General features: G+C 46.3%; 1 protein-coding gene across 5 annotated transcripts in view; it reads left to right on the top strand.

Moving 5' to 3' along the window:
- BPIFC (BPI fold containing family C) overlaps positions 1 to 14,379 on the top strand; it is a 40,534-nt gene extending 26,155 nt beyond the window's left edge. For all 5 annotated transcript variants that reach the window (XM_032346470.1, XM_032346472.1, XM_032346474.1 and 2 more), the window contains exons 14-17: positions 8,425 to 8,467; positions 11,167 to 11,230; positions 12,146 to 12,222; positions 13,769 to 14,379. In XM_032346470.1, coding sequence (XP_032202361.1) covers positions 8,425 to 8,467; positions 11,167 to 11,230; positions 12,146 to 12,222; positions 13,769 to 13,891 — 307 coding nt within the window. In that variant the 3' untranslated portion in view covers positions 13,892 to 14,379. The remainder of the gene's footprint in view (positions 1 to 8,424; positions 8,468 to 11,166; positions 11,231 to 12,145; positions 12,223 to 13,768) is intronic.
- Positions 14,380 to 15,646: the final 1,267 nt, after the last annotated feature.

Here is a 15,646-nt window from a genome sequence, read left to right on the forward strand (position 1 = left end):
CTCTGAGCAAGGCCATGTCATGCTGCAAAGGTCGCGGGGGGTGGCTCCTGCTGGGGGTGCTGTGCCGGACCCCGGGCAGCAGGAGGATGAAGGGTATGGTGGATAGGCCAGGCATCACTCAGTCCCAAGGCGGCCCGTGCGAGACCGCGGAGGAGCAGAGGCTGCGCGGAAGGGGGGCCTTCCCTGTGGCTGCAGGAATGGCCGCCCCACCTCCCACACGACTACCCCAGCCAGCAACGGCCACTCCCGGTTCCGCAAGTGCTGCTCTTCCAGACCTATGGCCTGCTGTGGTCTTGGGTGAGGTCAGAGAGGCACAGTGCGGAGAGGCGTAAAGTGGGGTGGGGATCGGTGAAGCATCCCCGAGAAAACCCTGGGAAAGGGGGTCTCCAAATTGGGCTCCCAGAATACTAACCCCCGAAACACTTTTCTAAACATCCCCTGCCTGAATGTGTCTCTTTCTGGAGCTGCTCACGGCTGGCTACAGAGACAGGAGATAGAGAAATCAAGGCAAATCCAGTGTGGTGAGTTTAAAGACGCAGTGAGCTCGGAGGCTTTAGAGTCAAGACTAGCTGGTTCAGATCCCCACCCTGCCATTCATTAGCTGTGGGGCCTCAGGCAAGTTACTTAACCTCTCTGGGCCTCCATTTCCTTCTCTATAAAATGAGGCTATAATACAACCCACTTCAGGGGGTTACTGTAAGGAATACATGAGTTAATACATGTAAAGTGCGTCTTAAGTGTTCAGGAAGGTTGACTATGGCTATTACTTAAAATTTGGGGCTGGCCTCATCCCGGGGAAGAAGGTGCTCCATTCTACAAGATCCTCGCAAGAGTTCCCCAGTCAGAAAAACCCTGTTCAGGAAACACCTCATTCCCGTGTCTCCCGCCCAGTGACGGTTATTAGAGAAACTGCCTTTTGTCCTAGTATTTATGACTACTTAATTATTGAGTATTTGCTGTCTTCTGGTCCCATGCCAAGAACTTCACACATATCATTTCATTTAAACCGCACAACCGTGGATCTCCAGGACCTGGCACGGTCTTCAATCGACATCTGTAGCTTCAGTGAACAGACCTGGAGGTCGCTCATTATCCCGGTTTTACATTTATAGAGGTCGACTAACTTGCTCACATCACAGAGCTACTGGATGGCAGACGCAGAACTTGAACCTGGGTGAGTGGTTTTCACAGCCTTGGGTGTTCACTTACGACATTATACTGCCTTTGATGCGAAACATGGCCAAGACTTAGAAGACTGAGACAGTGAACACTCTTGCCCAGAAGAGGAAACCCATGAGCGTGGAGTCACACGGAACTGAAGCAGGCAGCATGTCCTTTCTCAGTGTGAAGACTTGATAGAGGAAGAGAAGCCACAGGCAGACGGTGATCTGCGGTAGAAAAAGCACACAGCCCTTGGCACACAGCCGCCTTGAGAAACGAAGGGAAGGAAGAAATGAAAGCAAAAGCAGGGAGTACGAGTAATCACCGTGACCGCGGTGGGGACGTCTCATTACGAGCACAGCCCTGTAGTCCAGGCGTTTCTGATTTTGAATTCCGCCTCTGTCGCTTGGTAGCCGTGTGACCCTGGGAAAGTCAGTCAACCTCTCTAAATATCAGTTTCCTCATCAGCAAAACAGGGCACCTATTCACAGAGCTGTTTTATGGGGAGACGAGGTAATGTCTGAAAAGCACAATGTTCTGCACGTAAGCAGTGCTCAAAAAATATTAGTTACTACCAGCAGTAGAGTTTTACTTTCTTTCCCCTTTTTGGGATCAAACTTTCACCAAATAAGAGGGAGAAATTGATCCCAAGAGACATGACAGGTCAGGATGGCCTTAAAAGCCTTACAGTTGGCCCTCAGAGTCCTAAACCAGATTTGAACTGGTCCATCCACAACGGAGACTTTTGTTCCAAACACAGCTCCGTCGGGAGGTAACCCCAATGCGGGCTGATCCATATACTAGACGTTTCTGAGACCAAATGAAATAACACTTTCCCTTTTTTCATCGCCATACAGATGACTGAATTTTAACCCCCCCCCTTTTTTTATTTTTTTAAAGATTTTATTTATTTGAGAGAGAGAGCACAGCAGGGAGGAGGAACAGAGGGAGAGGGAGAAGCAGACTCCTGGCTGAGCAGAGAGCCGGACGTGGGGTTCAAATCTCAGGACCCCGGGATCACGACCTGAGCTGAAGGCAGACACTTAACTGACTGAGCCACCCAGGTGCCCCTTTAAGCTTACAAAGCTCAAGCAATCCAATATACAGAATCTTTGGACCCTTTAGAACTCTGGAACAATTTTGACATTGCCACAAGTGAGGCATCGGACATGCCCAAACTGTGCCCCACACTGGTGACAGCAGCGCACGCGCGCTTGCACACACACACTCTACAACCCCTCCCAGGCAACACCTTCAGAGAATGCAAAGAAAGCTGACTACAAGCACACAGGAACCCAACCCAGCCCTACTCCTCCGGGCTTGGGCGATAAGCATTTCCCAATGTCAGCCATCTGGAAAGAAACCCAGAAAGGAAAACAGGTCTGGGAAGAACGGATTCAGTTTCTGTCAGAACAGTGCTTTAGACAGGTCACCAGAGCTCGGGCTTCGTCCCCGGGCTGACCGCCATCTCCACCCTCCCTCTGAGCTACCGCGGAGGCCGGCGCACAGGAATGTCACAGTGCGAGGCCCCTGTTAGAGGAGGAAAAACAAATGACTTCCGCTTCTCCCAGACTTGTTGGGGGAATTTCCAGGCTGCAGAAGGCAGTGAAGATAAAACACTGGGGAACTCTTCCTCCTCAAGAGGGTCCTTTAATAAGACTGGAATGGGCTTAACACATTCCTCACATGAAAACCTTTCCTCTTTGGGGGCACCGGGGTGGCACAGTCAATTAGGCGTCTGACGCTCTTGGTTTCAGCTCTGGTCGTGAAGTCATGGTTGTGAGATCGAGCCTCATATCAGGCTCCACACTCAGCGAGGCATCTGCTTGGGATTTTCTCTCCCTCTGCCCCTCCCGCTCATCCTCTCTCTAAAATAAATCTTGAAAAAAAAAAAAAAAAAAGCCTTTCATCATGGATGAAATCCACAGCCTGGGGTTGTCAAGCACTTTGACTACCTTCCAAGCGAGCCAATCTTCCCTCTCATAACTCCCTAACATGAACATTCTGCTTTAGACTGGCCCCTTTCAAAGCCACCCCAATTCCAATAACCCCTTCCCCACCCACCCTTTACTCATTTATCCATAATCCATTCCATGAGAATTTCTTGGGCGCTGATTATGTGCTCTACAGTGTTCTTGATACAGATAATAAAGAAAGGCAAATGTTTCTACCTCCCAAATCTAGAGCCTGCAGGAGAAACACACAGATTAAGAGGCAAAAACTGGGTGCTAAGAAAAAGGGTGGCGTGCTTCTCTCAAAGGGCAGTTTTTTTGTTTTAAGATTATTTATTTATTTGTCAGAGAGAGAGAGAGAGAGATCACACAAGCAGGCAGAAGCAGAGAGAGAGAAGCAGGCTCCCTGCCAAGCAATGAGCCCAATGAGGGATTCAATCCCAGAACCCTGGGATCATGACCTGAGCCGAAGGCAGCAGCTTAACCAACCTAGCCACCCAGGTGTCCCTCAAAGGGCAGTTTTATTCCCACCCCCATATCTTAAACACACACACACACACACACACACCCCTACCTCCAACCCGTGCTGGTTTCTTCACCATTTCATACATTCTTAGAATTCCTGCAGCAAGTCAGCGTAAACCCACAAAGGAGCACTGAAGACGAGCTGTTTCGTATTATTCTGCAAATCCTTCCTCTACATGCAGCTTCTGTCTGTCCATCATAAATATAATGAACGTTCTTCCCGTTGCCTAGAGCATTACTGAGCACAGAAGGAGCTCTTAGGAATCCTCTTAGGCTGCCCATCTTTTCTTCATACTGCAGCCAGAGTGATCTTTCCAAAACGCAGACATCATCTCCCTTTTTAGAAACCTTCCATAGGGGCGCCTGGGTGGCTCAGTGGGCTAAGCCTCTGTCTTCAGCTCAGGTCATGATGCCAGAGTCCTGGGATCAAGCCCTGCATCAGCAGGGAGCCTGCTTCCTCCTCTCTCTCTCTCTGCCTGCTTCTCTGCCTACTTGTGATCTCTCCCTCTCTGTCAAATAAATAAAATCTTAAAAAAAAAAAAAAAACTTCCATAGATTCCTTGCCCGTAAGATAAATATCGAACTTTTAGCATAGCCTCTGATATCTTAAGATAAATATCAAAATTTTACCACCATTGTCTGCCTCCCGAGCACCCTCTTCCTAGCCTCTGTTCCCTCCACGGGGCCTTTGCAAGCTCCGCCAGACCCTCCCCTCTTCCTTCCCCAATCTGCCTTTTTAATCTCGCTTACCCTTGATACGTCAGCTCTCAAGGACGTATTTCCTTACTCGAAACTTTCCTGCACCTGCCAGTTTAGATAGCGTTCCTCTCTCATTGGCCTCAGTGAACTTTTTCTTTCCTTGAGAGCATTTATCTCAATTCATCATTAAACCGTCACCAGTGGGCTTATTTGATTACTGTGTGCCTCCCCAGGAGGCTTTAAGCTCCGTGCGAGCAGTGGCCGTGTTTGATTGAACTCACAGTCGTGATCTCCAGCACCTGCCACACGGCTGACGTGTATTAAGTGTTCAGTGAGTATCTGCTGGACAGAGGCCTGGATGAACACTAAGTGCCTTAATGTGCCATGCTCTTTACTCAGTCAGGTTCACAGTCAGAGGACACAGAGATAAACAATTACTATGCAGTATTGAGTGCAAGGTATGATTTTCGACGTCTGCCGTGGCCACAGGGTTGGAGAAGCGGCATTGTGAGTGCCTGTGCCTTGATCTACTTGAACTCCATTATGCTGTATTTGCTATTGACCCAGATCTTGACCCCACCACCATCTGACAGGCTTAAGTGCTTGTACTTCTGTTCTGGTTTTCAGTCAGGACGGTCAACCTCTAAAACTTTGTGAATAAGCTGTGTTTTCTATATGTCTGCAAGGTAGGGCTACTTGAGCTTCCTTTCTCCCCACGAACTCTGTGGTTCTGTAATAAAAATTAGTTCCTAGTAGTTGTGCTTTAAGAAATAGGTTAGAAAAAAAAGAAAGGGTGTCGCTCTCGACCCGCAAGAACGACCCGCAGACGAGGTTGAGTGGCAAACTTCTTTATTGTCAGTCTTCTACATATCTTGATCCGGGAACCCCGCACCACAATTTTAGCCCCCTATTATAGTCCCAAAGCTTACATAAGGATCAAACATCACATCACGCGCTATACCTATGCACCAATCATAAACCCTACAGGTGACCTTATCGAAGAGCATGTGAGGTGCCCGTGAACATCTACGTGACTCTGCAGGTGCCCATTGTTCTACATGTCCTGTGTCTATCCCATGACTTATTAGGTTAATAATATACCCAACCTATGACTATAGGCATTGAATTGGCGTCATCCATGAACGCACCCAATTTCCTTGGGTTAAACATTCACAGTCCCATAGTCCTGGGCCTAGTCACCTACGTGACTGCCATCCACAAGTGCATGGCTCCCCACATCAGGGGGAAGAAACAGGTTAGGGGCTCCGTGTGAGGATGAAAGGTCAACAGACTGAACTCGGTCGCCACCTAGTGGTCACAGTTGCGCTCACCTCTTTCATTAATATCCATCTGCTCCTTAAATGTCGTAACAGAAAGGTGCCTGGAAGAGGTAACACCTGAGTTAAATCTTAAACATTGAAAAGAAGTGAACCAGTCAACGAGACAGGAGAGGGGCAATTTCAGAAAAAGGGAACAGCAGGAGCAAAAAGCATGGAGACCAGAGGTACCATGGAATATACAAGGAAATACTTTGCAGTTGTTTCAAGATCATTATGACCTTATCCACTCTAATTTTGAATGACCCAGCCCCAAATATATGGCACATATTCAAATGCATTCCACATGAAATATAATTTAAACTTAACCATGAGTGGAGTTGAGTTAAAGTGACTAGTCACCATAATGTTAACTTGTTGTGGACATGTATTAATTTTCATTTTTTAGGATATTTTTGTTATGTGTTTTGAAGCCAATATATTTTTTAATCTCAGATATATAATGCCTCGTTAATAAAATAGCACAGCGGTGCCCAGGTGGCTTAGTTGCTTCAGTGTCCTACTCTTGATCTTAGCTCAAGTCCCAATCTCAGGGTCATGAGTTCAAGCCCAGCATTGGGCTCCAGGCTGAATGTGGAGCCTACTTAAGAAAATAAAATAAACAGATGAATGGATCAAGAAGATGTGGTATATATACACAATGGAATACTATGCAGCCATCAAAAGAAATGAAATCTTGCCATTTGCGACAACATGGATGGAACTAGAGCGTATCATGCTTAGTGAAATAAGTCAAGCAGAGAAAGACAACTATCATATGATCTCCCTGATATGAGGAAGTGGTGATGCAACATGGGGGCTTAAGTGGGTAGGAGAAGAATAAATGAAACAAGATGGAATTGGGAGGGAGACAAAATATAAGTGACTCTTAATCTCACAAAACAAACTGAGGGTTGCTGGGGGGAGGGGGTTGGGAGAAGGGGGTGGGGTTATGGACATTGGGGAGGGTATGGGCTTTGGTGAGTGCTGTGAAGTGTGTAAACCTGGCGATTCACAGACCTGTACGCCTGGGGATAAAAATATATGTTTATAAAAAATAAAAAATTTTAAAAAAAGAAATAAAATAAAATAAAAAATAAATAAGCCAGCATAGCACTAACCAGTTCAGGATTCTTGAGTATAATATGCGGGGTAGAGAATGAAAAGAAGTGAGAGTAAACAGGTAACCGGACACCAAAATACAGAAAGGCTTGGGTACCACCTACATGACTTGGACTCAGGCCATTAAAGAATTCTGAACGGGAGCGTGTCCTCTTCAGACATGCTTGCCAGATAGCTCACTCTGGGAATGGTGTGGAGGACAGATTGGAGAAGACCAAGACTGGAGACTGGGGGAGCCATTTGACGGCTGATGCAGGGGCGTCTGGGTGGCTCAGTCAGTTAAGTGTCTGCCTTCGGCTCAGCTCACGATCCCAGAATCCCAGAGTCCTGGGATCGGCGGAGAGTCTTTGTCTCCCTCTGCCCTTCACCCCACTTATGCGCTTTCTCTTTCTCTCTCTCTCAAATAAATAAATAAAATATTTTTTTTAAATTTCTAAAAAGAAGAAGAAGAAGGCTGATGCAGAAGTAAGGCTGGGCAAAAGTGAGCCAGGGAAGGACAGGAGGGAAAGCAAAGTGAGGAAAGATCCCACAGTGGAAGGGAGGTTTGGGTTGGGCATCGAGAGATCAGAGTTTTTGGTCCTAAATCTGCCATTAATTGGACCTCAGTTTCCCCACCTGTGATATGAAAGGATCCTCCCTGTTGGTTACCACTGCTTCCTCTTACTATGTCTGACAAATCAAGTCTGTGTTCTGGGAGTTCAGACCAAGAAGACCTGAAGACTATTTCTCCCACGCAAGTACTAAGCAAGCCCCACCCCACTTAGCTCCAGAGATCAGATGAGACGAGGCACATTCGGGGTGCTCGGCTGGAGCACCGAAAATTATTTCTTAAGATTCTTCTTGGTGCATAAACAATGAATCTTGGAACACTGGGAAAAAAATTAAATTTTTTTAAAAAGAAGAAAAAAAAAGGAAAAAAATTCTTCCACCTTCAAGTTGCCAACAGTAAGTCCTCTAGAGCAAATGCATACGGGGAAACCATCCTGGTTACAATCCAAGCCTTCTGAGAGAAAGCTCTGCTTCTTAAGCAGCAAATATCAGGTAAAGGTGTACTAGAACATGATATCCTCACCAGTCTGTGCGGTTTTTTAAAATAGTGACTTATGGGTCACCTGGGTGGCTCAGTTGGTTGAATAGCTGCCTTCAGCTTGGGTTGTGATCCCGGGGTCCTAGGATTGAGCCCTATATTGGGCTCCCTGCTCAGTGGGGAGCCTGCTTCTCCTGCTCCCTCAGCTTGCTGCTCCCCTTGCTTGTGCTCTCTCTGTCTGTCTGTCTGTCAAATAAATGAATAAAATCTTTAAAAAAACAAAAAATAAATAAAATAGTGGCTTATGGATCTTTTAAAAAATAAATTCCCTTTCCTTTTTGTTCCTTTCTATTGAAATGGGTTTTTTTAAAGATTTTATTTATTTGACAGACAAGAGAGCACAAGTAGGCAGAGAAGCAGGCAGAGAGAGGGGGTGGGAAGCAGGCTCCCCGCTGAGCAGAGAGCCCCATGCAGGGCTCAATCCCCAGACCCTGGGATCTCGACCTGAGCCAAAGGCAGAGGCTCAATCCACTGAGCCACCCAGGCACCTGAAAGAGTTGTTTTTAAATCTTCCGTTCTTTAAAACTTTCCTGTTGACATTTGCTGTTTTGTTTCGTTTCAGATTCCGGCTCTCTTTGCCAGAGTCCAATCGCAGCAATATTGAGGTAGGAATCTGAGCTCTCAGAGTTCCCGTCAAGGGTAAAATGATAGTTTCCCTACATAGTAGCTGAATTAATGTTTTCTGAGCCTCTAAATACTTGATTTCCCCTTGAGGGTAGGTTTTAACTTTAAAATTCCTTGTGTAGCTTCTTGTCTACCAACCCCATCACTTTTCAGAGTCCTGAGTGCTAACCATTACACAATGGAACCCAACCCCATAACTTTTAAACAGGACAGGAACTCTCCAATTTTATCTATTCAGAAAGACTTTTAAAAGAATTTTCTAAAAACGAAGACCTATGTAATATTGGAATTTTCAGGGGGATTTTCAGGGCAATTTCATTCTTTGGGTAAAATAATCTTTGATAATTAAATATAAGATCCAGACTCCCAAAGGATGAGGCCATCTGCAAATTATGAAGCCATGACTGAGTTGCTCTTGGAAGCCTTTCTAGCCATCTCCGAAAACCATTGCGAGGCTGGCTGTGCAGATACTTTGGGGTGAGGGGAGGCCAGCCTGGTGACCTCCTGATGGGAAGAGTATATCCCAACTTGGATAGACTTGGAATCAAACCCCACCCCCCAAGCTGCAGGAAGTTCAGCCAAATCACTACTTGTGTGTCCCTGCCCTTGTGGCACTTACATTGCAGAGCAGCAGTTCTCACCTTGGGCCAGTTTTGCCCCCCAGGGACATTTGGCAATGTCTGAAGACATTTTTGGTTGTCACAGTCCGGGGGTGCTTTAGGAACTTAGGGGGTAGAGACCAAGGATGCCACTTACCATCCCACAGTGCATAAGACAACCCCCACGGCAAAGAAGGATCCATCCCAAAATGTCAATAGTGCCACTGTTGGCCACTCCAATTTCTAGTGGGGGGGGGGGGAGCAGACAACAAGCAAATATATTTTGTCTGCTGAAAAATATTATAGAGAAAAGTAAATCAGAGCAAGTGTATGGGCAGTGCAGGTGGGGACAGAGCTGACCATTCCAGTCTTCAGGTTGTTGGGACGATTCACCAGGATTATATATGAGGTTCATTTAGCACATTGGATATATGGCAGGTGTTAAATAAATGATCCCCATTGTCCTCATGAAAATTAATTTCCATTATTGCCACCTCTCTGTCAAGGGGCAGCATAGCACAATGGTTACATCCACAAACTCGGGCCAAAGCTCAGGAGTCAACTCCCACTTACGGGCTGTGTGGTCTCAGTCAGGGCACTTGACCTCTCCCAGAGCAGTCCTGGGACGTGGTCCTGAACTGATGACCATATTCGACAGAAGCAGCTATTAAGAGAGGAATAGATGTGAGGAAAATAGCAAAGAAGCCCAGGAACTTATGCAGGTGGCCAGACAAGATGTTTGTTTGTTCAATTTTTAGGAACATCCTGATTTTCAGGTTGGGAAGATTAGAAGCCAGTGAGATGAGTGCCCGCAAGCTGGAAAATAAGTTCTATTTTCCTGCCGGATATTGAAACATAAAATACACATAGTGTCTCACGCACTGTGGGTCAGCACCTCCAGATGGCATAGCTCGTTGGTAGATGAGAGACCACGATCAATGAGAATGCACAGCTGACTTTCTCATAAATAATATTTCCTGAGCCTAGAGGAGGCAAAATGAGTCCAAGTCTTCCAGGGAGACCCAGAGAAACTGCTTAGTATCCACAACAGAGTGTGTTAATAATGACATTTCTGGGTGGAAAATATGACAGCGATATATACTGGGCATCTTACATAATATTCACTTGTTTAATTCTGAGACCAACTGAGACATTAGTGCTGTTATCTTCAGTTCACAGTAGAGGAAACTGAGGCACACAGAGATCAGAGAGCTTTTCCAATTTCATAGAAGTGGTAAAAACAAGAGCTAAACCTAGGAAGGCAGCTTCAGAGCCCTGCTTGCTAAGCTGCAAGGTTTGCTGAGCATGTAGGATATTCAAAATATATTCAAAATATATTCATTGAGTGAACTGACGTTCATCACATATTTATGTGTGTGTGAGAGAGAAAGAGTGTGTGTGTGTGTGTGTGTGTGTGTGTGTGCATTTTAGTGGGGAGGAGAAGGGGGGAAGAAGGGGAGAGAATCTCCAGCAGACTCTGCACTGAGCCCGGAGCCTGACCCTGAGATCACGACCCCAAGTTCATGACCAAGCCAAAACCAAGAGTTGGAGGCTCAACTGACTGAGCCACAAAGGCACCCCATCGTCCATTTGTTTTTAATACCTGAATCTTCCCAGGAACTAACACTTTTCTAAGATTTAACAACCACTGTGATTTATTCTGGGTAAATTGGATATTCTGGTCATAGTGTTAACTATAGAGCATAAGGTAATGCAAAGGACCTCCATTAAGGAAAGACAACTAACTGAGATACTTAGTAATTGTTTAGATCGGCTCACTTGATAGATACCTAAGCCGTGTTTGCTGCCACCATGTGGTCCCTCTACATTTGTCGCCACCATGATCCAGCCTACGCGGAGCAGACATGTCCAACCTCAAGGAGGAAAACAGATTGGGAAACTATAATATGGTTTCCCGCCAAGTAGCTTTCAGTGTCTGGAAAGCTGGGTTATCTCCATGGGGAGATTCTAATTACCGCCCTCTGTCGTGATAAGGTCTGAGAAAGTGCATATTCGGACCCGTCATGGTACCTTCAAAATGCCCTGATTTTGCAACTGATTGGTATCCCCTTTCATCTTAGGTCTTGAGGTTTGAGAACATTCTGTCCTCTATTCTCCACTTTGGAATCCTCCCACTGGCCAACGGTAAGGGATTCTGGGGAAACACGTGACTCTGACATTAGCTGAATGGTGGGGATTGTTTGGGACTTTCCACTCCGAAGGCTGTACTTCTCACACGTAACCATGTGAATCCGGGCCCATGCTGGAACTTACAAAGTTTGCATCATCTGTGGTTACAAAGTTAGTTATTCCAGATCCAAGCCTTGTTAGCCACACTACCTGTAGACTCAGCAAGAACCCCTAAAACTCTGGTTGAGTTGAAGAGATTGAAACCACACCCCTTAGGCCAGAAATGAAATTCACCTGATTCTTATGCACAGACCACCATCTGGATAAACAGCTGTTTTTTTTTAAATATTTTATTTATTTATTTGATAGAGATCACAAGTAGGCAGAGAGGCAGGCAGAGAGCTGAAGAGGGTGGGGAGCAGGCTCCCTGCTGAGCAGAGAGCCCCTTGTGGGGCTCCATCCCAGCACCCTGAGATCATGACCTGAGCCAAAGGCAGAGTCTTAACCCACTGAGCCAGCCAGGCACCCCTGGATAGACAGTTTGAATGAAGGACAATTCTAGGCCCTCTCCCTGTATGCAGTCGTTCATAACCTGCAGTATCTTGAGTTTGGCTTGGTTAAAAGACACTTTGTATCAGAGACCAGAATGTTCTCAGACACTAATTAAAGTATTTTTGAAATATAAACTGGACAAGTTGCCAGCATTTTTCTGCCATCCAAGTGTACATAACTGCTTGTGCATTTTTACTAAGCACTTCAGTAACTAATTAAGTATTCATCAAGGAAAATGCAAGGAATATAAAATGAAAATATAGAATCAGGAAGAAGGAAAAGATAGATTTAAAAACTGCTTATTCGTCTTTTACCAAAAAGTTTGCCAAAACTTCTGTGTGTGTGCCCAGTTATCTTACCCCTTGTTCTGTTTTTCAGCAAAATTGCAGCAAGGCATTCCCCTGCCCAACCCACACAAAATCTCACTTGTCAATTCTGATATTGAAGTTCTTGCGGTAAGAATGTGAAAATTCTCTTTACTGGCCCCACTTTTTTAAATTTTTTTAAGATTGTATTTATTTATTTGACAGACAGAGATCACAAGTAGGCAGAGAGGCAGGCAGAGAGAGAGGAAGGGAAGCAGGCTCCCTGCGAGCAGAGAGCCCGATGCGGGGCTTGATCCCAGGACCCCGGGATCAAGACCTGAGCTGAAGGCAGATTTTTTTAAAAATATATTTTATTTATTTATTTAATAGAGAGATCACAAGTAGACAGAGAGAGGGGGAAGCAGGCTCCCTGCTGAGCAGTGAGCCCGATGTGGGGCTCGATTCCAGGACCCTGAGATCATGACCCAAACTGAAAGCAACTGCCTCTACTTTTCACAGTAGAAGCCTCCTCCTAGTTTGCTTATTCTGTTTTTGCTACTTTGCTCTGCATTGTGTTTTTCCAGCCCAAGGAATTTTATAGGCAAAAGGCTTAGTGCTTAAAGCTTGCAGTCAACAATGAAAACCATTTAAACTTGAGTTTAAGAATCAGACCAAGGCTGATTTCCCTTGGCAGCCAGACTTACTTCATGCTGTAGTAAGAGAAGGCGCACTGCAGTGTTGTGGCGCCCTCTGCCTCATTCCTTCCGCAAAACAACCTGTGAGGCTGGGATTAACGGCCGCTTTTTTTCTTTTCTTTTCTTTTTTTAAATTTTTTCAGTGTTCCAAGATTCATTGTTTATGTACCACACCCAGTGCTCCATGCAATACGAGCCCTCCTTAGTACCCACCACCAGGCTCCCCCATCCCCCCACCCCCCACCCTCCAAAACCCTCAGTTTGTTTCTCAGAGTCCACAGTCTCTCTTGGTTCGTCTCCCCCTCCGATTTCCCCCAATTCACTTCTCTTCTCCATCCCCCAATGTCCTCCATATATTCCTTATGCTCCACAAGTAAGTGAAACCCTATGATATTTGATCTCTGCTTGACTTATTTCACTCAGCATCATCTCCTCCAGCTCCGTCCATGTTGATACAGAAGCTGGGTGTTCATCCTTTCTGATGGAGGCGTAATACTCCATTGTGTATATGGACCACATCTTCTTTATGATGGCCCCGTTTAAGATAAGGAGAGCAGGGCCTGGCTGAGACCTGACTGGTTCCTCTGATTCTCTCAGTGAACTTATGCCTGAACCAAAGACCCTCCTCGAGGTTCAGGGATCTGCTGTGAGCTGTTTCCTCATTAATCATTTTCAACGAACTTCAGAACACTTTTTTTCTTCCATTTTGGCACTTTTGGGGGTCGTGGAGGAAATAAGATTCTGCAGGAACTCTCCAATCCCATGCACATCCTGCCTTCCCCCTTCCCTCCCCACCTCCCCTGCTCTGTAGCTGCTCAAGTTACCTACGGAGACAATAACCCCAAGTCTGCTCACACACAAGGGGACAGCGGCAGGGAGGGAGTGACACAGGAGGACCTGGGAAAGAAGCCATCTCTCCCCCACCCCTTAGCAAACCCCAGAGGTCTATGGCTGCCGGTGTCCAGGGTGTGACATTGTCTTCATTCTTGCCTCCTTTTCAGGGATTCCTTTTGATCTCCACTGACCTCAAGTATGAAACGTCCTTAAAGCAGCAGCCAAGTTTCCATGGTTGGGAAGGTCTGAACCTCATAAGTGGACAGTGGAGGGGGAAGCCCGCCGCTTGATTGCCTGTTTGGAGCCCACCCCAGGAGGCCAGTGGCCCTTAATCCACAGCTACTGTAAGCCCAGAAGGGGAGAACAGTGCACGCTGGATTGTAAAGCCCTGCGAAGTGCTTAGGCTGACAGTTTTCCTTCTCGAGCCCTCAGGGACAGAGGGAGGCAAACTGAGTTAAAGAGCCAAATCGGGGTGTGTGTGTGTGTGTGTGTGTGTGTGTGTGTGTGTGTGTAGGGGTAGGCGTTTCAGTGTTTCATGTTCAAATGCACGTTGTGTGTTTCTGTGTTTATAAAATGCTGGGGCCTGGAGCTAGCCATGTGCCCTGGAGGAGGCGCATGAGAAAGCCCAAATTACAGATTTGCCCGAGTTCTTCCTGGAGGAGCTCCCTTTAGCTCTCTCAGCAACCCAGGGTTTCCCCCACTTCCCTCCATATTGGATTGTATGTTTTATATTTACTGCTACTGTCCCTTGTATTTAATTAAACTCGTTTTCTATTAATGTGAACTTGTCTTTTTATTTGAGAAATTCTCTGCTTCTGCTCTGGATTTTTTTTTTAAATAAAATAAGACAAAGATGAGAGAATTTAACATCTTTAACATCTTTAATTTAACGTCATTAACATCTTTAATATTTTTGACAAAAAGTGAGGGTATGCAGACTTCAAGGCTTGATCTAAAAAGGGACCAGCTTGGGATGCCTGGGTGACTCAGTCGGTTAAGCAGCTGCGGTCAGCTTAGGTTATGATCCCAGGATCCTAGAGATCCTAGGGTGGAATCCTCCATAGGCCTCCTTGCTCAGCAGGGAGCCTGCTTCTCCCTCTGCCTCTGCCTCTGCCTGCCACCCCCCCTTCTTGTGCTCCCTTTCTCTCTCTAGCAAATAAATAAATAAAATCCTTTAAAGGAGGGACAGCTTGGCTCCTCGATGTTTCTGGTGAGAAATAGTGGTCATAGCAAACTCGAGAAGTTACATCGCTTCTTTAAGTTTTAGGGTTTTCCCTCCCAGATGAAATGGTAGTGCCGAGTACTTAGCCTAGATCATTTGTCGCTGGGGATCTTAAATTGTTAGAGCATCTAATTACTGGGGTGACAATGGGGCAGAAGAGGAGGAAAGGGGAACCCGTATGGATAATGCAAGAAGGACTAGAAACCACCGACTTTGCCTTTGTGGCTCTCACAGTCTCCTGGGAGAGTGGATGCCAAGCCCCCCTGGTTACTCCAGGACAGTCAGTCACCTAATGCTCACAGACGCTCAGAAGAACTGTGGTCCCATTTTACAGATGAGAAAACGAAGGAGGAGAGAGATGAATCCCAGAAGGCTGGTAAAGCAGCCTGTGCTACAGGGCAGAGGGAGAAATTGAGTCCAAGTCTTCCCCATCCCAAAGTCACCGCTATTTACATGCGGTAGGACTAGAAGCGGAAATACGTGAAAACCGCTTACTCTGGGAGCAAGAGAGGCATGTAAAAGAGCACGAACAAGGGTTCCAAGTCGTCCAAGAAGGGAAGCCCGGGCAGCCCGGCTGTCCGCCTGGACTGCCGTCTGCTCATCTTCAGGGCACGCCTCTCGCTATAGCAACCAGCCCATCGGTGTTCGCTGGAATAACGGGTAAACTGTCACCTTCATTCTTCGGAACGTTCTTTTCTTGCAGAAAAGTGATTTAACGTGCATCCACACATGCGTCCTGAAACATTACACGTGTCCAGTCATATTTATTTAAACAGGCTTCGCGGCTACACGCATCTTTTTTCCCTCCCTGCTGGGAACGTAA

This window comes from Mustela erminea, chromosome 6 (genome assembly GCF_009829155.1).
Source record: "Mustela erminea isolate mMusErm1 chromosome 6, mMusErm1.Pri, whole genome shotgun sequence".
Lineage (NCBI taxonomy): Eukaryota > Metazoa > Chordata > Mammalia > Carnivora > Mustelidae > Mustela > Mustela erminea.